This window comes from Motacilla alba, chromosome 5 (assembly GCF_015832195.1).
Source record: "Motacilla alba alba isolate MOTALB_02 chromosome 5, Motacilla_alba_V1.0_pri, whole genome shotgun sequence".
Classification (NCBI taxonomy): Eukaryota; Metazoa; Chordata; class Aves; order Passeriformes; family Motacillidae; genus Motacilla; species Motacilla alba.
Window position 1 is genome coordinate 58,451,643 of NC_052020.1, and position 25,026 is coordinate 58,476,668.

Here is a 25,026-nt window from a genome sequence, read left to right on the forward strand (position 1 = left end):
ACCTTTTCGTTTCTGTATGTGGCAACTGATGTAAAATTATTTCCACTCAGGAGATTTGCCCTCTGACTGTTCAATCAGGTCAGGGAGTGTGGATAACAGGGATTTTAAATGATGGCATAGAAGCCATAAACCAAAATTTGTGGTTGGCTATAAACTACATTTTACACTTTATACAGTATCATTCCAAATTCACAATTCCCCAGATGAAACAAACTCGAGTTTGAGGTCTTTTGGTATTGGATTTTGTTGTTGAGCCTCTGTAGGAGTAGCAAATAATCCCTTAAATCTCACATCTGCTTTGCCTAATGAAGCACCAGGAACAAAAGGCCCCAAGAGCTGCGAGGGTTTCCCTGCATCCATCAAGGCTCAGGGCTCTCACCCCCTTCCCTGATGTCTCTGCAGACAGAGCTGGAGCCACAAATCACATATGGGCTCTAAAGATGGGATCTTCCTTTAATCTTCCCACACTAATGCTTCCCAGGTTTGTTTTTTTTCCCCACGTTATGAACACAGAGACTTTCCTCTCACTACAAGCATCATCATTTTCTACACCTAAAAAAAAAAATAAGGTTCCATTTTAGCACTTACTCACAAACAGCCCTAATTTATTTTTACAACAGCCATTACCCTCCCATTCCACACACTGCACACTACAACAACAGGAACATTTTCCATCATTTTCAAAACCCTGCAGTTACTGGGATACAACTCACTCCATCCTCCACCCAGACCCTAAAGACAACAGTGAACACCTGCTTCAGAATAACCAAATACTTTTGCACACTTAATATTTTCTCCAAAAGAGCACAAAGAAATTATAATGGAGGTTTTTAAACAGAATTACCTACTCAGGTTAAATTTTCCCTATACCAGCTATTTTCCAAAGTCATCCTGTTGTCCCCCACATTGGTTTAAGTGCATCACATTTGGCTAAAACATGTCAATCTGCTTCATGCTAATTTAATTTCATCAGTGAAGTGTAAAATATACTAAATTAGAAGCAAACCAGATTTCTTCAAAGAAATCAGTTTTCATACAGCAGCATGTGAAAACTCCTAGGTAGCTGCTGGAGTTCAGAATCAAATTGAGGCACTTTGTGCCAGGTTTCTTGGGCAGTTGTGTGAGTAACTTGTGCAATAGCTCATTTCAGCTGCCAGTTTTCATTTGCTGCTATACCAGGCAGAGTCTCTCCATTCCCTCCTTCAAATCAGTTTTGCTACTCCTGTTTGAATCCTCTCCAGTATTTCAGAATCCTTTTGAACACCTGACAGCAGATCTGTACTGGATAATGCAGCCTCTCCAATTCCACAATTCCCTGCTCATCCCAGTCCAGAAATCCATTTTTACAGAATTACATTTGTACCAACTGGAGACAACTCTCATTTCCAAGGCACATTCCCTGTGGCAATAGCTAAAGGCCATACTGAAATCCTCCAAATATTCCACTTTGCTAGTATTTTGGTTATAGTTAATTCTAACTAATGTGGTTTTTTTAAAAAGCCCATTTTTAAATGGGCAAACCCCAAGCAGCAGTTTCATTTTATTTACCCTTCTAACACTTGAACTGCTACCAGTTTTATCAAATGAAATGTATGGGGTTTGTTATTTGGCATTTTCTTTGTTGTTTTTCAAAGGTTTTCTTTCATGTGATGCATTTAACACTGGAAAATTGCTTACTACTATGGAATCCCATTAGTAACCAGCTCAGGAATTGCAATTTCACAAATAATTTACCAGTATTTAAATTAATTAATAGCCAGCTGATAACAGTGAAGATAATATCACCTAAAGCTCTATTTTTGACTTTTCATACCAGTGTTCAGTGGTGCCATATTCCCATCCTGCACAGGGACCTGGTCTCTCGTTATCCCTTTCCAGCTCTTAGAGGACCATTAAAGCTCTTCAGGAATTCCCCACTGTTCTCACTCCAGCAATCAATTACCGAGCCAGCAGGTGCTCTCCCCCTCTCTCTTTAGCCACTTAGGATCCTTGGGAACACACTCATTTAGAAAATGGTATTTCTAGCAAGTCCTCAATAAACCAGGACTCACCTTATAACCCTGCAGGGAACAGACACCTGCTGCTCTGCTGTTTTCCCCAAATACAGGGAGAAGACGTGTGCAGAGGGATGAAAAGGCAGCAGGGAGGTGCTGAGCAAGCTTTGGGAAAGGCACAGCCAGGCTCTCTCCTGCTCCCAGCGAACTCGGAGAATGCCTCATTACAGAAAAGGGATCCAATCTAACCCAAATGGATGAGGAACTGATCCCTCCCGCATGAACACGAGGATAAATAGCTTAGAATTCCTCATTCCTCTTTACTGCATCCTCATGCACTTTCTCCAAGTGTCCTTTATTATACCAACATCTCATTTACACTCAGCAAGTCACAGAAATGTCAGATTCCTCAATTATGTAGGCAAGCGAGGAATTTTTGGGACTAGAGCCTGCTAAATGAGTTTCTCCCATTTGCTGCTTACCACAGACTGTTCACCCGGGTACTCTACCTTGTCTTCAACCCCAGTGACAAATCCCACCTGCAGTAGGCTGGGTTCATCCCTTATATAATCCATCTTCCATTGAAATGCAACAAAATAATGCACAACACCAGAGCATTTAATGCTCCCTGGTTTTTGTACATTTTTTCCCCCTCTCCTTGCTGAGAGAATCTGAGAAAGCCAGGATTTGCATCCTGCCAAATCTATATATTGACATATTTTCTTTTAAGTAAAATATTTTGAATAGACCTCTCCACATTACCGCAATATCTAAAAATAAATATTGAACAATAGCTAAAGCTCACTTTCCAGGCAGAGAGCTCTGTGAATTGCAGGTAGCTACTTAAGTACATTCTTTTCAAAATATTATAGACATTCCCTTAACAAGGAGTTATAAATGCATGAATAAACTATTCACTTCCCCTGACTTGCACTCAATACTTAAATGCTGGTAAAGATATCACTATGAAAAAAGAACTACGTCCCACTAAAACATATAAGTAAAAAAAAAAAAAGAGCATTTATTTGTTAAAAAAATTATTTAAAGGGTCTTTAATCAACAGGTGAACAACAGAGACAATTTTCTGCAGCGGAAAGTAAGACAGTTTTTGTGTCTGTAACCAAATGTATCCTTATTACAGTTTCATGCTGCCACTCAAGCCTCAGCTTTGATATCTAAAATTGTCAATTAAAGGAGGTTTAAGAGTTATGAAAAGACAAAGCACTACCTGAAGAAGGAAATGTTACTATGAAGTGTAACTAACAGTCTGGAGGGTCTGAAGTATTAAGTACTTGCCCTCAGGGTTGGATCAGCAATCTAAAACTTCAGGAAAGCCTGCTTAAACCCACACATCATAAAATTGTTGTTAGAGGCTTTAAGAGTTAGAGCATTATGTGCCTGTCAAACTGCATTAAGCAATATTAGAAACAGAGCAGTTTAAAGCCATTTTGGGGCTCAAGTGTCCCTGTCTTTGGCTGAGAGCAGTGGAGGAGCTGATGCAGCAGAAGTGACAATACTGTTGCCACATCACTCCTGTCTTAGGCTGGCAATGGGGGTGTGTGTATTCTATTCCTATCTGTGGAGCAGTTTTCTTCTGCTCATTGGGCAGTTTTTTCTTTATCTCTCCCACAGCCAATCCTCCCTCCAGGAGATCTCTGCTGTCCATGGCCACTGAGTGTCCCTGCCTGGCTGATCAAATTCCATCATCCCATGGGAGATGCTCTGCCCAGGGCAGGAGCCAAGCATTCCTACCTGGATCCAGTCTGAGCCTGAGAGCAGCACAGCAGCCTCTGCCCCCTGCATTCCCAGAGGAGCAGCTTTCTCCTGCCCTGCATTCCCAGAGGAGCAGCTTTCTCCTGCCCTGCATTCCCAGAGGAGCAGCTTTCTCCTCCCCTGCATTGCCAGAGGAGCAGCTTTCTCCTCCCCTGCATTGCCAGAGGAGCAGCTTTCTCCTGCCCTGCATTCCCAGAGGAAGAGCCGGCCCATCTCCAGCAGCCCTGGAGCTTCAGAGGAAAACTCCAGCCTTGTCCAGGATCCCTGCTCCAGCAGAACCACAGCTGGCCCTGCAGGAGGGCTGAGCCACCATGGAATGGCACTGCTGCCACCACCCTGACACACAGGCTGTCAGCTCCTGTTCTGACTCTCTCAGTGATTTGTTTTGTATCACTGCATTGTTTATTTTATTTTTATTTTCTTCCCTAGTAAAGAACTATTATGCCTTCTCCCATATCTTTGCCTGAGAGCCCCTTAATTTCAAAATCATAATAATTCAGAGGGAGGGGGGTTTACATTTTCCATTTCAGGGGAGGTTCCTGCCTTCCTTAGCAGACACCTGGCTTTTCAAACCAAGACAACTACCGAACAAGTATTCAATAATACAAGGTCTGTCTGAACTCACACAGATTCTCCTATTACTACAACAACAGCAAGGAAAAAAAAAAACCAAAAAACAAACCCCCAGTCAAATGTTCCATCAGCAGGGATGAAATACTACACACACAGAGAAAATAATAATTTGTTGTGTCTGTTGAATCCTGAACCTCACCTTGCTGGGACACAGGGAGAGAGGAGCTGCTGTAATGAAGCCCCTTGGGAGTACAAAAATAGAGATAATTGCAGCTTTGTCTCCCTGCACATCAACCTGACTAACTTCTGTTAGGAAGTTCAAACACCATTTCACAAATTAATTCAAGATTTTTAGTTTTAGCGAAAAACAAACAAAAAACCCCACACAGCACTTATGGGAAAGGCACTCAGAAAAGAACAATGAGTTGTAAGAACAAAAGGCAGACATTCCTCCTGGAGGAAAAAAAAGCTGAGTCGTTACTATGAGGCTTCTTCAGTGCAAACACTCCAGGAAAAATGAGCTGAAAGTCTGTCCTGACCTGGAAAAATTCATTTTATTTGTGACACCAGGAGATGACACATCAGTGTTGTGCCACCAGACACACAGAACCATGACTGACACTTTCTGCTTAGACTGGCTTCCAAGGAAAATAATAATAGTTTTGAGGAAACAAGAGCTATGAAAGTACAGCATGTATCCTACATTTTCCCCTTCCACAGTAAAAGGCCTCGGTACCAAGGAAAATATCAAGACAGAGGAAGAGCTTGAAGTGTAACATGTAATTTTTAGTGCTTGTCTCTGTACATCTCACTCAGCAAAGCGTGAAAATTACTGATTTTCAGTAAAGCTGAAAGAGGTGATCTAGTGTAACTAATATTCTAATTACAGAATCATGTCTCTCAGGCCAGGATTCCCCTTCACAGAAACATGAACAAACAGCAATGCAACAAAATCCTACCATTTCCTGCTTTCCAAAGTTAACGTCTGTTTATTCATGAAAATTCAATCCTAGGAGTCAGTGAAGATTTTAGGATTTAAGCCAGAACCATCAGGGCTCTGAACTACTTCCACGAACACAGGCATTCAAAACAAATGATGAAGAGATGAATTTGTAGTTTTATATGTTTATATTATTAAAAATCTTTTCTGGATCTAATGTTATATGGAATTTATCATAATATTATATGGAATATCCTGTCAACACGTGCCCGTTGGTGCACTGCTGCAATTTGTGTTCACAGACCAGCAAAGAAACTCACTATGGCAAAAACAAGGTTCTCCTTTTGCCAGCTGAAGAGAAAATAAATAAAAAAATCAAAATATTACCAACATGGAATGACAGACCAACACACTGCAAGTGTTGTTACGAATAAAAACTGGGACACATCAAATCTCACAATTCCTGAGCCTATTTTTACTTGATGTGTATTCCAGCAGGAGCAAGGCTCTACACCAGCAGTGAGTGCTAAAGCACAGTGTATACATGTTTTATATATTAAATGCAAAATGAGAAGGAAAATTCTCTTTTAAAGCCCCAGGAGCACAGTTTTAACATTTTTCTTTCCAAAAAAGAAAACGTTCAGCAATGTTTTCCTAAAAAGCTCAAAGGCATCTCACTGATAGGCCAACCAGAAAAAGCAAAAACCAGTGTCTAGACTCCTGGTGTCCCTCACTTCCCAGGGACAAAGGAGCAGAAAGGAGCAGCACAGGACAGGTCAGTGGCAGGAGACAGGAGAGGGGAGGCTTGATGGGAAGGAAAATAACTGCAGGACTTTAACCCAGGCTTACAGGCCAATTCATGACATCAATTTCTTCTTTACACTCTGTATATCTGCATTTGTAAGATTTATAAGCACAAGCTTCTATGTCAGTTTATTTCCACATTAAATGTCATCCTCTCATAAAAAGTTCATACTATATATCCTTCCACAACTCTATCAGATTCTGTCTGTCAATTATCAAAGAGCTCAATTCAACCCCTTCAGCCCCCATTTCTGATGCTTTAAAATCCTGGTAAAGTTGGAATTAATTCCCAGCCCAACAATTTTGCAGCAAGAACACCACATCAGAGAGCAAGTCTCACTGTTTACACAGACAACCAACCCATCTGCCACTTGACAAGGAGACACAACCTGCCTCAGACAGGTATTAATCTTAGTTTCTGCCAAAAACACTTGAATAGAACCACAATCCCTATTTTCAAGGTAAGGTCTTTTCCCCCGGTGTAGAGCAAAACACACTCTTGGAATAAGAAACTATTAATAGAGAACTAGTACAGCAAGGCACAATCAGAAATTAGATTAATACAGTACTGATGATGCCAAAATATTCAGCACATTCTTGGCCTTTCCACTTTGCATGCAATTTCTTGCTGTTGACAAAGTTATCTCAGTGAATTCCAAAGGTGAATCTTATTCCACTTCAAGTCTCCATGAGCCTGCATGAAAAAGCATTCAATTATCATACTGCCTATAGTTAGCAGGCACTAAATAAATAGGTTTAAAAATAGTGAATGCTTCATGAGAAAGAATTATAATTGTAAATTACACTCTCCCTCCCAATAGTTTGTAAGTCTTCTTTAACACTGCTCATCTATTTCGGTAATAAGAGGAACACTGTATCTAGATCCAAGCATAAACAAACAAAGAAAGAAAAACAAAATAAAGAAAGCACATAAGCAGCAAACCATCATGGCAAATAAACGTGCAAGCTTTTACCAGTCTGGAGACAGTGAGTACATAATATCTGAATGAGGAGGATTTCTGTTTTAAAGAAAATTCTCTTTTTATCTTCACTGTTCTTCAAATACACATTGATATACAACAGGAAAAAAAGTTATATAAGTGATACAGAAGAGACATCATGTACCTGTAACAAGTGTCCTAAGTGCTCTCTCCTTCCTGTTCATCAAGCCTGAGAAACACAAGACTGAGATAATCCTGGAACACTGGACAGGCAGATTAGATACACAGATTCTGTCTGTGATTTATGAACTTCTACTGGTGCTAGCAACACATTTCACAATTTGGCAAGTGAAAGCTGGGAAAGTACTGCTAAAAGACAACCTATGCACCATTTATGCACAATGAACAGATGGTTCTGGATATGACATTTCCTTGAAGACAACTTCCTTGACTTCAAAACAAAGAGCACCCGAATCTTGGCAGGAGTTCAGAAAATGACTCTGCAGACACTCAAGGTTTTGGCAGAAAAATGACTGAAGGACAATGGATTACATGAGGCTCCCAAGCTGTCAAACATCCCATGTACACAAACTGGCTCCAGTTCCTTCTGGAGTGACCTTCAGCCAGGCTTATATCAGCAACTAAGATACCAAAATTGGTATGGCCTTCTGGACACAGCTGAGTCACTGCAGCCTTGACCAAGCCCATGTGCTCTAAAGCAGCACGTGCTGCTCAGCTGAGCCCCCCCTGAGCCTGCAGAGCCCAAACCTGCCCAGCCAAGCCTTCAGCATCTTCCCACGGAGCAAATGTTCCAACACAGGCTCCAGCCTCAGCCTCCATGACCCCGACACTGCTTTCTCCACTGGGCTGCCACAGGGAAGGATGGTCTCCAATGCTGGACCTTGAGCATTGCTGTGGGATTTTACCTAATGCAAAGGTATTCAGAATAAATCTAGGCAGGACTGTTACCCTTGAGCTGGGAGCAAGACTCTTTGGGTATCAGAAATCATCCAATTCACATTACTGCTCCACCACCAGTGCTGCAGCCAAGCATTGCCTGGTACACACTGAACAGAATGGATTACAGCTCCAGGGAAACTCTGGCATCCACTGGTGGAGGCAACCATCACCTCTCAGCCTTTGCATAGCCCCAGTCCAACCTGGGGCAGAAGCATCAGTTGTTACATTTCAAAATCTTCTCCTTTTCACAGATGTGTTTGAAGCCATCAAAGCCTTTGAGGGAGGAAGGTGCCTCCACACTCCTGTTTCAAAGTGCTTTAGTGTTTTTAAGGCTAAATGAGGTACTCACTGTCACCAAGTAAAAACCAATTACTACTTCAGCCTGGAAGAACCTCAGTGCATTCACAGAGCCACACTGTATGATGGTGTTCTTCCTAGTCATGCTGTGTTTGGAATGCACGTATAGATTTTTATTTAACATTATGGCTCAATTTTAACCAGTGGATTCCTACACAGAATTTCTCAGCAGTCAGAGAAAAATGAGAGCCCTACCTCTAAATTCAGCAAGTGCATCTTCATCTGGAGATGAAAAAAAGGTTCCTCAGAAAGAGCTTTGTTTTTATATGCATCACATAATGGCACACTGATACTTTCAACCCCAGCAGTATTTGCTACTACAGTGCAAAGACACCAAGAGACAACATTAAATAACTAAGGTATTTTTAACCAAAGAAAAGGAGAGTTAGAGTGTTTCCAGTAACAAACAACATCATAACACAGGAATATTTTAAGACATTCAGCATGGGCTGTCTCTCGAACAAAACTGCAAACATTTTGTTTTGACTTCTGCAGTTTATTTATTACACGCAAGTAGCAACAGAGTCAATTTTTGTGACAAAACACCAAACAAAGATTTGAGAAAGCTTTGAGGAGTTAGGGAGAACACTTTATGTGCTTTTTTGTAAGTTTTGCAATCCGGCTTTCCAAGGTCAGCTTTTCTTTGGGAACAATCTGGGAGCAGCTGCCCAGGCTGAAGCAAGGTCAGCTTTGTCCTCCCTGCCCTCCCACCTGGACCACCAAGGCACTGCCTCATTCCTGACCTTCAGTACTGGAAGATTCTTTGGTGGGCTGAAGAAGAGACAGAGGTGTGGAAAACCAAATGCTAATGTAGAGATAACAGAGAGGAGGAAAAACTTCTGCATGATTTACACTGTAGCCTCTTGTCCGAAGTTTATAATGGTAAACGCCATTATAGGAAGGCTGCAAATCAAAAGTTATCCACGAAGCCCCCCCAAAATTTCTTTCAGGCCCCTTTCAATGTTTTGTGCATTTGCTCTCACTGTGCTATGCAACATTCCCTCCAAACTTTTGTAGAAAATTCAGAACTAGTGAGGGCTGTATATTTAAAGTCCATTGCCTCAAAGTTACAAATTACAGAAATCAGCCCATAACCACTGAAGGGTTTCTTGATCATTCACACCATTTTATTTGCATTTATGAAGTACAGAAGAAGTTCTGCTTTAGTAATACTCACAAACTCTTTAAAAATCTCAAGCACTCTCCCTCACCTCTGAATATGCTTTCTGAAACTGGCTCTTCTCGACTTCTGGACTCATGCAGTTGAAAGGAAGCTGAAAGACACAGCAACAGCACTGATCCCTTCCATCTTTTGTGCATTTGCTCTCTGTCCTATTCAACATTCCCTCCAAACCTTTGTAGAAAATTCAGAACTAGTGAGGGCTGTATATTTATTGTCTCAAAGTTACAAATTACAGAAATCAGCCCATAACCACTGAAGGGTTTCTTGATCATTCACACCATTTTATCTGCATTTATGAAGTACAGAAGAAGTTCTGCTTTAGTAATACTCACAAACTCTTTAAAAATCTCAAGCACTTCTCCCTCACCTTCTCTGAATATGATTTCTCAAACTGCTTCTTCTCGACTTCTGGACTCATGCAGTTGAAAGGAAGCTGAAAGACACAGCAACAGCACTGTTCCCTTCCATCTTTTATGCATTTGCTCTCTGTCCTATTCAACATTCCCTCCAAACCTTTGTAGAAAATTCAAAACTAGTGAGGGCTGTATATTTATTGTCTCAAAGTTACAAATTACAGAAATCAGCCCATAACCACTGAAGGGTTTCTTGATCATTCACACAATTTTATTAGCATTTATGAAGTACAGAAGTTCTGCTTTAGTAATACTCACAAACTCTTTAAAAATCTCAAGCACTCTCCCTCACCTTCTCTGCATATGTTTTCTCTAACTGCTTCTTCTGGACTTCTGGACTCACAGAGCTGAAAGAAAGCTGAAAGAAACAGCAACAGCACTGTTAGGAAGAGAATTGTCTGGGGAAGGGAACAGAAGCTCTGATCCTCAGAGGCTCTAACTCTCTACCCAAAGCACAGCTTCCACTAAATTTCCCAAAGAGCTGGAGAGCAAGCGAGCTGCTCCAGGTTCAGAAGTTCCCTGGTCATCCAGGGTGCAAATGTGTATCTTCTGGTCCCACAAAGCCCTGATTTTCAGAGGTCATATGATACTTTAAAACAAAGCATCTCCTCTGTTAAACTCTGGGATTTGGGGTTAGCAATAAACCCCAGAAATTTGCATTGCTGTAGCGCAAGCATAAAATGTGGTTTATCTCATCAGGGAAGTTCCATATTCTTTTCAGATTCCCCTGCTCAAGAACCCCCCTAACCAATGCTGAACAGAAAATTGTTTTAGACACAAGAGTTACCCAAGCTGCAAACTGGGAGTGCTTTGTCACCTCAGCCTTCAATCAGTTGTGAAGTCTGGAAGGAGAAACAGATCTGTGCAGCTACAGACCCTGGAAAAAAGCTTCTTTGGCCACATGAGCTTAATAAAAAAACTAAATACATAGAAATCAAACTTGTACTTGCTTCCCCTTTTCTTACCCAGGGTTAGGGCAAAAGAGAAAGTAATGTGTCTCAGTATCTTAAACTTACAAGGAGAGGTTCCCAGGAAAATCTCTGGGACCACTAAAGTGGTAGCTGTTGGCAACATCCAAGGCTGAGAGTGCAACAATTCAGGATGACCCCAGTTTGAGACAGATCCCTGTGCAGACACTGGCCTTGCTCCCAGACCACAGTCCCCAGAGTGATAGTCCCAGGAGCTGTGCCATCCTCAGCTTGGTGCACCAAGTCCAGAGTTCTTCATGTGGCCAAGGAGTGATACCCCTCCCTGGTACCAAAAAGCAGAGAAGAAAGCATCCACCACTGCCTGGCTGAGGTGAACCCAGTGGAAGGGAGATCCCTCAGAGCTGGGGGAAGACTCAACAGAGCAAGCTGAGAGCGCTGGGCCTTTAATGAGCTTCCTCAAGTCAAAGCGATAGGCATCTGCTGCTACTGAAATTAGAAGCCCAAAGTGTAGATTACCACGAGCATTATCTCACAGCAGGCATCTGCAGAGTCCAGAACTTCTTGAAGAACTGGCAGAATCACTGTGGACAAGAGGCACGCAGAATTTCAAGGCAAGCCTGTACAGAACACACTCTGACACAGAGGTCACCTAAGTACAAGCTCTGATGTAGGTCCAGTGGCTGGACTTGTTTGTTTTCATGGAAGGACACCTCAGGGATGATCAAAAAAAAAAGATAATGATCTTGTAGAAGCAAAGCCACAGTGCTGAAGAATTCTGGATTGCTTTATGACTGCCAGAGAATTTCTGCACGCAGAGCTGAAGGGCTTGGAGCATCCAGCCAATGAAGCATCACCATAAGCACTTTGCTGGGGATACATCCCTTCTAAAGAGATTATCAGGATAAAGTACTCCCTGCTTTCTCCTAAAATATTTGTGAGGTCTTTGGTGTTGAATAGGAACAAACCAGCAGGATCTCAAAACAAAGTAAATCTACATCCAAAAGAAAGCATAAACATGTCTCAAACAAGAGACCTACAGAGTGGAAAGAAGAATCTGAATGTCACAAGAGTCACCCCTCTTAGTTCTTCTCTTGGCAAACAGATAACATTACTCATTTTACAGATGGAGTCGTAAGAGACTCCCAAGAAGAGAAATATTTAGATTTTGTTCTTTCCATCAACAAAATCTCAAAGCACTCTGGAAAACAAGTATTTTCTAATTTGTAAAACAGGAGTAGCAGCTGTTCGTTTCTTTGGAAAGTTACTGTTGGCCCATGATGCTTCAATTGCTTTCTGTGTTTTCAAAATAATTGCCCCTCTCAACAGAGCCTTGGAGCAGAGAAGTCTCATCTCCTCTTTGATGCAGTTCCAACTCCCCTGTTCCAGGAGAGCAATTTCATACTCTGATTGAGCACACACTACCTGACTTTTCCAAAGCACAATGTTCCATCCATTTAAGACAATTTTGTTTGAGATAACAGGATAAAGCATATCCATTATCAGCTGCCATGCTCCCCTTGTCATGGCACTCTCTTTTGAGCATGAAACAACCTTTACAGAGAAGAGGAATTCCTGTTTACAGCTGCTGACAGTCCCAGGCTCTCACAGTTGTACACAAGGCTCTGCAGTGATCAGGCTGTTCCCAGCTGTGCTCCAGCACAGCCCACCCAACCCCTGAACACCACAGCAGATCCTCACCACTTTAATACTCCAAAGAGAATCTCCCTCAGTACTGCCAGCTTGCAGGGTGAGCTGCCCCCAGCAAGTTCCAAAGGCAGCACCAGCACGCAGGCAGCAATACCATGCTCAGGCCATCCAGCTTCATTTGATCCACACCAGACTGGGGAGTTTTCCTGACCTTGAGGAAGCTCAGAGCAGCCCAGCTCTCAGGAGACATGCAATTCTAAGACCAGGTCCATTCCAGCCAATTGAGAGTCCAAACAGAATAAACATGAAACAGGACAGAGCTTCACCACTACAGCAGGTGGTCCAAAATTTCCACTCTAAATTCTGGGGAACGGTGGGGAAGCATGCAGGAACCAGTCAAACTGGAACTAGACAGTTTTAAACAAGTCGTGCTACATTAAGCTCAAGCTGTGAAATTTTCATCTTCCAGTGAAACAAGTGGCTCTGCCATCTCCAGCACAATCCTACTCGGTCACTTTTCCCATGGCACAAAGAAATCCGGGGCATTCTGTGATGGGCAGCAGGATTTGCAGCGTCTGACCTTACACAACAACATTTAAACCTCAGTTGAGATGCAGCCTCTCCTTTCTCTAGTTCTGCATTCTCACAAGCCCAAACCCCCCAGGTTACTTCTGACACGGTCAAGGAAGCTGCAAAGTGACAGGTCCTGCACAGCAGTGCTCCCACAGCCTGGCTCCCTGCGGGAAGCCAAGGGAAGCGTATGGGGAAATGAAATGTTCCCCAGTTTCTTGACACCAGCCTGGTGATCACTGCACCTTCCTCTGCTTTCAAAGGGCACCACATTCAAGTAGAATCTGCTCTAAAATATTGATTTAGAGCAGATGTAGTTTAAAGAGAGTTTACAAGGAAAGCATTTTTTGATCTTTTTTTTATCCTCTGAAGGGAGAGCATGAAAACAAAAAGCAATGTTAAGTCATAAAAAAATAATTGTTGTAGACCTCAGCAATTTTTAATTCCCCTTCCTTCACTAAACATCTGGGTTTTGTTAGAAAACACTATAAAATGATTTTCCAAAACCTTTGACACCGACCCAAAAGCTCAGGGGGGAGGGTTTCAAACCAAGTAAGGGTTGTTATTTATTCAGCCCTACCAGTGAAATTGGTGCAACCATCTTCTCCTGCCTAACTATTCCCTGCTATTTGCAAGAGCACAGGATAGGGAGCTAGCATGTGAAGATGATGCTCATTTAATAGAAGAAAAGGACATTACACCAAGGAAACCATTATTCAAGCAGACTCAGTCTGATGAGCCAAGAAAAAGCTGCTTCTGCACAAGCCAGGGCTCTTGAGACACCTATGCGATTAAGTCACTTCAGAACAAATTAGTGCTCCATGAACTGATCAGACCATAAATAAGCCCAACAGGAAAGAGAGAAGCCACTGACAGACACAGCATCCTCCTGACAGCAGCTGAGCTCTACAGCTCTCATTCAGCATGAACACCAAAAAGCTGTCAGTGCCAAAAGGAATGGTGGCCTTTTTCCTCCCAATTCAAAGTACGTCAAAGCAGATGCAATATCTACAGTACATAACTCATCACAAGAATCCCATACTTTCATTTTCTCTCGTCACTCAAAGCACAAATTGCAGCTCTCTCCCCGACCTAATAATTATTCGTATGGCTGTGTTTTGTTCTTCTCCAGCAGCAGCAGGAAACTTGATTAGAGCTGCAGGAACCCAGCCAGTGACTATCCAAGCTGCTGTTGTGATAGCACAAAGCAGAAGCCAACTCGGCAGGTAATTGGACTTGGAAGTCAAGAGAGATCTTCCTCAGTCAGCTTGAAATAGTAATTTCATAGTGGAGAAAATAGGTTGACTTTATCTACCACAGGTACCAAAGGAAAACTTTGATCCTAAGAAAGACAGACATAATAAATACCAAGACACACCGCCATAGAAAGGTATTAAAGGTGGCGTTTTTCAAGTCTTCAGCAATTCTAAAGGCATTTGAAATCTTTTCTGGAGTCACTATTACACATGCAATCAGTTAGGAAAGCACAACATTCCCTTGTTAAAAAGGAATACTTCCAATGCTCAGCAGTAGTGTTCTCTTGCTCACTGACTCAAAATACTTTGGAAAGTCTCAATTACCATCCGTGCTGTAACAAGGAAATTCAGTCATGTTTCCAGAGTAATCCTGGGGAATCCTGGAGGGCTACTGTCAACAATTCCTGCTTCCTAATGCCATACTTCAAGTAATTCAAATGTACATGAAGCCCCTTCTTCATTTCTCTAAACTTCAGGCCCATGAAAATATTTCTGAAGGATCAGAAGCCAACAGAGAAATCCAAATGTCCGCAGAGCCAAAGCCATGGGGGATTCCAAGATCAGAGTTTCCAGTAACACCAGTGAGCTCAGTGTTCACACCAGCTGCCAGCACCCCCTCCTATGGGACGGGGGCAGTTCTCTCCCACTATTCCACAACAAGAATCCCAGCTAAAAACATCCAGCAAGAAGCCAGGGCTGGTCATGAAGAGGAGCAATGAGGAATGAAGATTCACCTGTGCTTGTAAAGGGCTAAGTGTTAAGCCAGTGATGCACTGAATCAAGAGACTGGATGTGGACTGGAACAGGAACATCCACACTTTGCAGGAATTGGGATAATACAGTTTTATTTCCACAGCATATTATTGACCTGCCTAAGATTTGTGAGAAAAACATACTGTCCTCAAATATTACTCCACAGTGATATTAAGCCAGTTTCATTTTCAGTCAGACACCTCTTTCCCTGTAGACTCAAATATCCCCAACCAAAAAAAAATGTCAAACCCCCAAAACACAAAAAACCCTTATGAAATCCTCCCCTATTCCCCCCAAAACCCAGTGAAGTATAGTTCAGGATCCCATCATTTCCAGGTGATTATTCTAAAGACAACCTTTCATCCCACTCTCACCTGAAGTTTAGCACTAATTAGAAAATTTCTGCCCAAGTAAACCTTGTAATCATTTCAGACACCAGCAGACACTGACTGGAGTTTCATAGCATCAAATATTGTGCAAGAAAACAACAGTTAACACAACTCTATTAAATAAACATCACAACTGACTTCTGACTTTGTTAAACAGCTCCAATAGCTTGAAAATAAAAATCACCAACCCTAAGTCATGATGAGCCAAGAACAAACTTACAACTACAAGTTTGGTAGTCAGAGGAAGGTCTTCACAAATTCTGTTACAGTGACTGATAAACCTTCCTCTTCATCATGAGACCCAGGACAAGAGGCAAGGAATGACCTCTCCTGTGATGGGATGACTTTGAAAGAAACTCTCTAATTCAGCAAAGGGGATTACTAAAATCCTGAGAAAGATCCATACTCAGTTAATGAAGATTCCCAGTCCCCCATTCCCCAAACCCCTATCCCAGACATGTCCACACAGACAAGCTTAGGACAGCAGAAGAGTTTTAAGCTCTTTCTTACAGCAAAACAAACTTTGACAATGCTGGAAAAAATCAAATACAGGACACCCCAAAATTTACTGAATGGTGCCTAAGCACAGAGTTAAACAGGTTTTCAAGTCCAGTGCATCATGTTGAAGAGATTCCTGTATTTTAACAATGACAACAACTCTGAAAAAACTTGATACTTAAAACCCTATGCACTGCTTTCCCCCTAAATATATCCATATACCCTAAGAAGGCCAAATACTTCTGAATTTTCTTCAGCACCTCAGAAGGCAGAGTGGCAAAAAACAAGTGCTCAGTGGAAAAAAAAACAAAAGGCAGTGATTCATATGCAATTAGCTCAGCTAAATTTACTACTGAAGCCATTGCTACTCCAGCTGTCCTTGACACCTGCACAGCAGGGACAATGGAACATGACAAGCATCCTCTTTCCATCTATTGCAGTGTTCAGGCTGACACACGAACTTAAAATTGGTGACAGCTACAGTTCTTGAGCTGCTGCATTAATGCAATCAGCACAAAACCAGCCATGCACCTCATTCAAGCCTCTGTTTGTCAGAGACAAAACCAATGGAGGCAGTCAGGGATTCTCCCACCTCTGCTAAATCCACCACCCAAAAAGCATCAGTGCCCTACTCTTGTGTTTTCACTCACAGGTTCAGTTTACAGTGACAGTCAAGCAGAAAAAAACAGAAAATCGGTACCTGGAAAGTTAAAATGAAGGATGTAAAGGGAGGAAACTTGTTAACATCCCATGCAGCACAAGTTTCTGCTGGTTTATCTCTCTTAAACACAAGACTGAAAGACTGAGAGCACAACTAAACTTCTGAGGCCAAGTTGCCCATTATTTTCTAAGAACTAAGCAGCTCACTCTTTATTAGCCCGTGTTTCTTCAGGCATTTACACAAGTTACATGCAGAAACAATTCTCAGTAAAACAATTCAGGCTCTGGTGCCAAAGATGTGAGAAAAGCTGATGACAGCATCTTTAAAATGTAAGTGTCCTTTCAGTGCATGGGAAGAGCACTCACTGAGAGCCACTGCACCACTGTTCTGGCACCCATCCACCAGCCCTGCCCCAGACAGCAGCACAAATACACAAAAGCTCTTTCCTAAGGGTTCAGAGAAAGTGCAAAATACATTCAACTTGACACTTCTACCCAAATCCAAATGCTCAGAGGAAAGGCTTCAATGTCCCAGATCCTCTGCTATCTTTATAAGGGCACTAATTTGTACAGCACACATATTTTATCTGCACTACAATAACACCACAGATGAACATTAACCAGATTCCTTGTGGTGTCTGCCAGGTGTTTAAATATTTTGCAACTCAAATGCTGAAATACTATCTGCAGTCCAAATGCTTAAGATCATCCAGTGAGAACATGTGTATATTTTCAGCCACTATGTAAAACACTTTTTTTTCCCATTCGTTACATTTTAAGCAACAAACCAGAATTACCAACATATACTACAGCTCTATTCTGAAGGTTGATTTCATCAGGAAGATTTAACTCACAAAAGCTTGCATTTTGATAACAAGAACACTGTAAAATATTTCCCCTAACTTTTAATGCAAAATACTCCACATTTATCAGCAGCAGGCAAGCCCTACACTATGTTCAAAGAGAACAGGCTCTGTTATTATGTATTTTGATAAGTCAGGCATATATTGTGTATTAGAAAATAAAACAATCCCATTCTATGTATTAAACAACATTCTTCTCTTGATCCAAGTCAGACAACACATTTCTGAGCACGGTGTAGGTTCTCTCTCTCTGCCCCAAGAGATATTTCAGTGAGGTACGTTTCACACAAACCATCCTCTTGTGTGAGTGCCAGCACAGAACTCCCCCTCCAGTTTAGCATGAACTCTGCTCACTTATTCCTTCTAAGAAAAAGCTTTGAGAAGAGAGATAGGAAGAGCATTTGCAGCCTGAAATACATTCCACCACCAGAATTCTGACCTGCACAGTTCCATACATTAATATGTTACTATGTTAATATATTAACTTTGCTGCTTTTTCTCCTTCACCCACACTCAACTTCAGGTAAAAATTTGTACAGTATCATTATTAGCAAGAAAAATGAAAGGCCCAAAGGGATCAGAATATTTTCTATAGCATGTCAGTTATCTTCCTGAAGAGGGAATAAATATCACTCCAGTGAAAAAGAAACTAAAAACTTTTTGTGGTTTTATCCCACGTACTCTATGGCTCAGATAAAACAGTCAGCACTGACAGACAGCTTTCTGAACAGGGGCAGGAAGGTCAGATTATCTCACACCTGAGCTTACAGACTATTTTAAACAGGTAACTGGATTAAAGCTATATACCCCAGAAAGCAAATCCACTGCAACCTCTTCACTAAACAAAGTATCCTACAAGCACAGAATAAACTGGCAGCAAGGTAAATCAGCAGCAATACCCGAGTTGCTCTCCACTCAGGATGATCAAAAACCAGGATTTGCCAGTGTCACATACCTTTGATGTCTGAGGAGTAGAGATGACATGGACAGTGCTGGGTTTAACTCCACTTGCTCTAGATCGTTTATAAAGGGCAAATCTGCTTTTCCTGCGCCCCCTGTCCCCATTAGGGAGGGATCCATTGTACCTGGAAATAAAGAGAAAAAGTTTAGCATGAAACATCACTAGTTTGGAAAGTAGCAAAGGAGAGAGAGGTAATTTGGCCACAATATTCAGGTATCATCAAATACATGGGGCAAAACAAATAAAAAAGTAACAATCAGGCTAAGTTTTGCTCCCTGAATTGAGCATTCAAACATTCTTTACGTACCAATGGTCGAAATTTTATTTTCATTTAAAAGGTAATTAACTACAAATTAAATACTCAGTTTTCCAGCCACAGAGACACTTCTTCATCTCTAGAATCAAAGGAATGTAGAAGAACAAATTCTACATCTTCACTCTAATTTCAGAATGTGAGGAGTAAAATGTTTTCACCCTACCACCCGTCTGCCCGCATCTCATGCAGGACTGGAGGAAGAACAGGGGCAACATGGAAAACCAAAGTAATTGAGGGGCAAGTAAAACTGTGAGAAAGGAATTTTACTCACACAATGCTTTTCTACTTGTGTCTCCCCCATTTTTTACAAAACTTTAATCCTAAAGGCTCCATCTATTAATTATTAAGGAAAGAGGATGCAAGTGTTTTTAATTTATGTGCCTATCTGAAGCCTCACTAATGACTTTCTTTATCAGGTGTAACACAGGAGCCCTTGACAGTTCTTTCATCTCTCCCTGAGGACACAGACCCAATGGATTAATTATTCAGACAAGTCTGAAGCCTCAAGGGGACAGAGCTCCTTCCCCAGGGAAGGGATCAACTGGAAATTTCTTTGCAGTGCACAAGCATGGAATTCACCATCACCTCACCCCCAAGATTTAGGTCAGGCAGAGGCTTTTCACCACCATTCCTGCCAACTCTCAGCTGGAAGAGCTTTCAGGGCTTTACTGAATCTTCCATTCCTGATCCTCAGAGATTACAGACTTTTGCCCAAGAAACTACAGATGTTATTCCACTGATAAATCTCTTCTGTCTTACTGGTGAGGTCTGTTCTACACTGATCTCATGTATCCCTCTCCTACAGTCTTTATGATTACAGGTTAACACTGCAGGCAGAAAAAGAATATGAAAAGGAAAGAGGCAGCAATGCAATAACCCAGATTTTTTTTTTTATCATTACATTCTGTGTGTGTAATGATAATGATACAAATATTACATCCTGTATATTTGTGTAACAGGAGAATGCACTTGGAGGGCCTCCTACCCTTCTAGGAATCCCAAAGGCAGGACTGCTGAATGACTGAGCACAAGCAAGAACAGATTTAAGATAAAGAAATTATCTCAAATCTCACTGCTCTAGAACTTAAAACCCAGACATCTAAAAAATGCACATTTAATACATGATGCTAAAGCCACACAGAGAGTTGAGAGACTTCCAGCTGAACTTGTCCTCTCACTCCCATTTTCACAGGAAGACTACTGGGTCTTCTGGAATATTAAAGGAGATTCCCTAGCACAGCACAAAACCAACAGCAGTAAATCACTACCATTTCATGCCAGGCCTACTTGCACCTTAGAAATTTGTTATTAACTCTACTCCAGAGAAGTGCAGCCTGTGGATCCTCATCACATGAGACCAATCTCTAGAAAGATACATCAAAATGTTCCACAGGCAGCTTAAATACCAGCACTTCAAATAGGAGTTACTTGATTCTGCACTTGAATCTCCCTGGGTATATGCATATGCTTTCTTTCAAAGACACTACTATCAGGAATATGCCTGCAAGTTTTAACTTGTTGAAGACAACATTCTTTCTCCAAGTGTTTTTATTTGGAAACCTAAAAAAGTAACAATTCCCTCAGAAATAATACATAACTACTGTAGATTACCATTGCTAGCTTTATATCCTGTAATTACGGATTTTTCTGATACTTGGGTAACTGCTAAACAGTATTGAATTAAAGCAGTTCCACTGCAAGGTAAAACCAGGCAAGTGGGGTTTTATTGTTTGGGGGGTCCCTCATTTTCAGAACACAATTTTAACTGGGGAAGTCCACTCTATTTAATTTCAGGTGTCTGTGGGGTTTAATTACTTTTAAAATAGATAAATAAAGAAGCTCAAAGTTAAAAGACCTCTTGGAGTCTTCAAGTAGGAAGGAAATACAAGCAAAGTGAATGTTGAACTCATTCACCCTGATCAGCACTGATACATTCTCAGGAAGGTTTTCCTTGTGCCCATTTCTCCCTTTCCTTTCCACAAAGGGCAGGAGGAATTGAGTGGTAGTTTTGTGATTTGTTATGCTTCAATACAGACCTTCAAGTCTGATTTTGATCCAACAGTGGTAGAAAGAGCTGAGACAAAAGCATACATGTTTTAAAAGGGGCAAAAAAACAAGAGTGTGAGAAGTTGCCTCTTTCCACAACCAGCAGACACCTTCATTTTTCCTAGGCCAGGCCTCTCGGGTTGTTCCCCACAAATTAATCCTCCCCATGGCACTGCAGCCACACCTTTGCTTCCCACCTCTGAAGAAGCTCCTTGCCCGTGACCTGGCAGGGGTGCCCTGGGATCCTGCCAGCCATGGCAGCTCCCTCCCACCTTCCATGCCCTGCTCCTGAGCAGCTCCACAGCCTTGCCTGTCCCTGCCTTCCTCCCCAACAGGAGCTGGCCCACAGGACACAGCTGGATTCAGCACCCTGGAGGAGGAATAGCTGCCCACACCTTGCTGAGTCAGCTTTTCTAAGCACAGGCACGAAGGACTGCAACAAAACCTGCCCTGCCCTCTCCTCTCCATCGCCCTCTGCTCTTGCTCTGAGCAGAGCCTGGGCGAGCACCAAGTGCCTCCCTCTGAGCAGCAACAGGATGGAATCACGTATGGAGAAGGGACAAGGACTGAGGACACAAATTCCTCATCACCAAACACTTCCTCTCACAAAGCCTCTCCACAAGCAGGAGCCGTTTCCCTTCTCCTCTGCATTCTTCCAGCAGCTCCAGGATCAGCTTAGGGACCAGCACATGAGCACACAACTTTCTGCTTCACAAGGAGGCCAGTACTACCAAAAGAACCTGCAGCTGGAACTCTCCTCTGCCCACCAAAAAGCCTGGAATAAATGTTATTTCCAACTAATAAACAAACTAGGAAAAAATCAATTTCACAGCGACAGCACAATCCTTTCTGAGAGCACCCTGCTCACACACAGATCTATAGGGCACTTTGCAAGTTCTCCAGATGTTCATCAGACCAACACTCGTGGAAGGAGCAGTCCTGTACTTTTCCAAATGCTTCTCAGTGACAGCAGCACTGGGACAAGCTGCATCATGAAACCTCCTGGGATAATTATCTCAGCTGATAGCACTATTCCTTGCAAATAAGGGAGTGGTGCTGGCATGGGCTATGGGCACCATAATTACCAAAGCCAGTTTCCTACAGATTTACATCAAACACTTGAAGAGTTTGGTATACAATGAGCTGCAAACTCCAATTAAGCTTTTCCCATGGCTGGGATGTGTAATGAAAGCCTCTCCTCCTCCTGGATTCAGGGCTGTCTGGAGAGCAAGACCACACATGCTCTCTCCCACAGTCCACTGTGCAAGCTCCTACTTTCTACAAGTCTTGTACTACTCGTACTACTACAAGGACTTGTCTACTTCAGAGATTAGCAACAAGCTTTGAACTATTTGTCAGAAGGCTTGTTACACAAGCTTTTTTGGTTTATGTTTATTTTGGTTTTGTTTAAAAAAAAAAAAATCCAGCCTAGACAGTGGTAAAGAGTAAATGACAATTCTGTTACTTGGTACAACAGCTCCAAATCTTGACCTGCACCTTGGAAAGTTTGACTTCAACTCAAGGAAGTCATCCTCAGAATTAAGGTATCTACTAGCTGACATTGAGGGTGCTGCATGTAGCTGATTTTTTTTACAATGCTATCAAAATACAAGCCATCATAAAGTTAAATACTTCTGCATACCTATGCAAACTACCTCCCAAAAGAATAAAACTGAACAACTCCTGATTTTCACTGGTAATATTTCCCCCGGACAAAAACTAATAATTTTACTTTGCTTTCCTTTTCTGTTACTAACAGATCTACAGCACACCTCATCATTTTTGGATGAAAACCATCCCAAATGACAGACTTGGCTATAAACAGATGAGATGCTGCAGTTCAGTTGTTTCCATAGGTTAAGTGAGTCAAACAGCACATCTTTGCTCACTAAACAATAAAGCTCCAGAAGCAAAATCAGACTTGAGTAAATCTTCCCTTGTAAGTACATTCTGATCCCATATTTGGTAGAATCCTGTAGCACATACTCCACATATAGCAAAATTCAGTTTGTGCTTACACTGTATTTTTCACCTTCCCTGAACCAGTGTGGTCCCACACTGCTGCCAAAAGCACCAGTCTCACCTTTCATTTATTAATTCGTTCCCACTACTTCTCTCCTTGGTTCACATGAAGGGGAAACAAAACTAGATTATGTTTTTAGTTCAGTTTTAAAACCACATTCCTCACTCTCCAGCCCGCTGCAAAGCCACAGAAGCACTTGTATCAGCAACATGGAAAACTGCAGGGAGCAGGAGAGATTCCCTTGGAAGGCTGCAAGTCTACAGTTTTTATGGCATCCACCACATATGAAGGCTAAAGATACATTATTCACCTTTGTAACACCCAGTCCCAGAGCTTTTCACAGCTCCACACTCCAGTTCTGACTAAAACTAAATGGCAAACCCTCTGCTGCTGAAGCATCCAGCACTCCCTCCCCCGAACAAACAGGGAAAGGAAAAAGTCACATGTTTGTAGCAAAACACAAACACAAAGCTTCAACATACACAAAGCTGACAACAAAATAAGTGTATTTGTGTCTCCCTTTATATAATATCACTGCCAGTACTTCACAGTCTTCACGCCCTCTTCCCTTGTATCAACCTCAACAATTCATTTTGTGTCTAGTAATATTTCAGCAAAAGAATGGCTCAGGATTTCCTTTAAAAAAAAAAAAGGCAAGAATTATTTCAAACACATTTTTCTGCATCACAGCTTCAGAAAACAAGCAGTTGCTGTCTGCAACTGGCAATTTATCTGAGAATTTCAGTGAAACAGAACAGTGAAGTTATTCTCAAACTCAATCTCATGGGGAAGAGTTGCCAAATAGCAAAAGCAAAGCTAAGGAGTGCTCCTGTACCAACGGGATACTCCTGGTTCATCTCCTCCTTTGAACTGTGTTCTCTGGTGCTCTGTCAGTGTCACAGATATTAACTCAATACGAATTTAGGTCTCAGCTTGTCCCCTGCTGATTGCATGCACCAATGTGTGTCCCAGCAGCAGCTCCACCACCAGAGCTTTGCTAATCCCGTTCCTGTTGGGGAGCTCTGGCAGTGAACACATGGCTGCTCCTTCAACAGCTCCACAGATCTCTACAGCAGATTGCAAGAACACCTTTAATGCTGAGCTTTCTTGGAGGCTGGAAGGAGGATACTGTTTTATTTATACTGTTTAATTCCTGTTGCCGTCATTCCCAGGAGCTCAACAAGCCTTGACTGACCAGAAAGTTCCCTTTCCCCACTGCACCTCTGGAAAAAGGTACAGCTGCTTTCTGACCACAGAGTGACAGAGCACAGAGCTGGCAGAGCCACCTGCTCCATCCCCAACCCACAGGCTTGATCCAGTTGATCCATGACACCCCTGTTTGAGTTAGTCTGGAAAATCCAGGCCTCCCCAATGTGTTTCAACATCTTTAGAGTTAAAACCTTCCCCATGCACACAGCAAGGGAGATCCAGGTCAAGCAAGTCTCCTGTACTTCCTGCCAAATCCACCGAAGAGCTTAAACAACCTGTTCTCTCTTCCTTCTCACAGCAGGCTCACGTGCTAGAAGATTAATTCCCACCAGATTTTGCTTTCTTTCTGAAGGAAAATGTTTAAAGTAGTTACAAAGACAAAACTGTAAGTAGTATTAAGTAGAAAGGCTACAGCAATAAGCAACTCATGGATAACCAAAGGGCTTCCATCCTCTGATTAACAACAAAACCACTGATCCAAGACCTTTGGTTTATGCAACCTGGGAGGAAGTTCTGAGTGAAAGACACAGTCCCACCTCAGACTCTGCTGGCTAAGACATCTCCATAGGCATAAATGCTTCCTAATCACTACCAGTCGTACAGCTTCACAAAGCCAGTCTTCCTGCAGAGCAAGAAAATCCAAACCAACAAGTTCCAAAGTCCCAAATAATCTCATCTCTTCACCCAATTAAAAGCAATGTTTTTGCATCTGTGAACTTGATTAGCCATAAGAAAGGTATGTTGGAGTTATTAATTGTGGCTATAATCAGTTTGGGGGTGGTAGTGTTTTTTTTTGCTTCTGAGACAAATGTTTGTTCTAAGAACCTGCATTTGTGAAGTCATTTTACTATCATAAAGCACTTCAGGAAGCATTCCCTTCTCCAGCACTTCTGGAACACTTGTTGGCACAGTGATCAGTCCTGTGTGTTCACCACAAGCCTTCTCCTCTCTAGCTCCAAATTTTAGCA

General features: G+C 42.0%; 1 protein-coding gene across 5 annotated transcripts in view; it reads right to left on the reverse strand.

The window, feature by feature from the left end:
* PELI2 (pellino E3 ubiquitin protein ligase family member 2) overlaps positions 1 to 25,026 on the reverse strand; it is a 66,542-nt gene that overhangs the window by 22,920 nt on the left and 18,596 nt on the right. Inside the window, exons 2-5 of one of the 5 annotated variants that reach the window (XM_038138111.1) lie at positions 18,459 to 18,588; positions 10,231 to 10,296; positions 9,893 to 9,958; positions 9,554 to 9,616 (exon numbers count right to left, since the gene is read on the reverse strand). In XM_038138111.1, coding sequence (XP_037994039.1) covers positions 9,554 to 9,616; positions 9,893 to 9,958; positions 10,231 to 10,296; positions 18,459 to 18,588 — 325 coding nt within the window. The remainder of the gene's footprint in view (positions 1 to 9,553; positions 9,617 to 9,892; positions 9,959 to 10,230; positions 10,297 to 18,458; positions 18,589 to 25,026) is intronic. The other 4 variants (XM_038138114.1, XM_038138113.1, XM_038138115.1 and 1 more) reach the window with 4 other exon arrangements.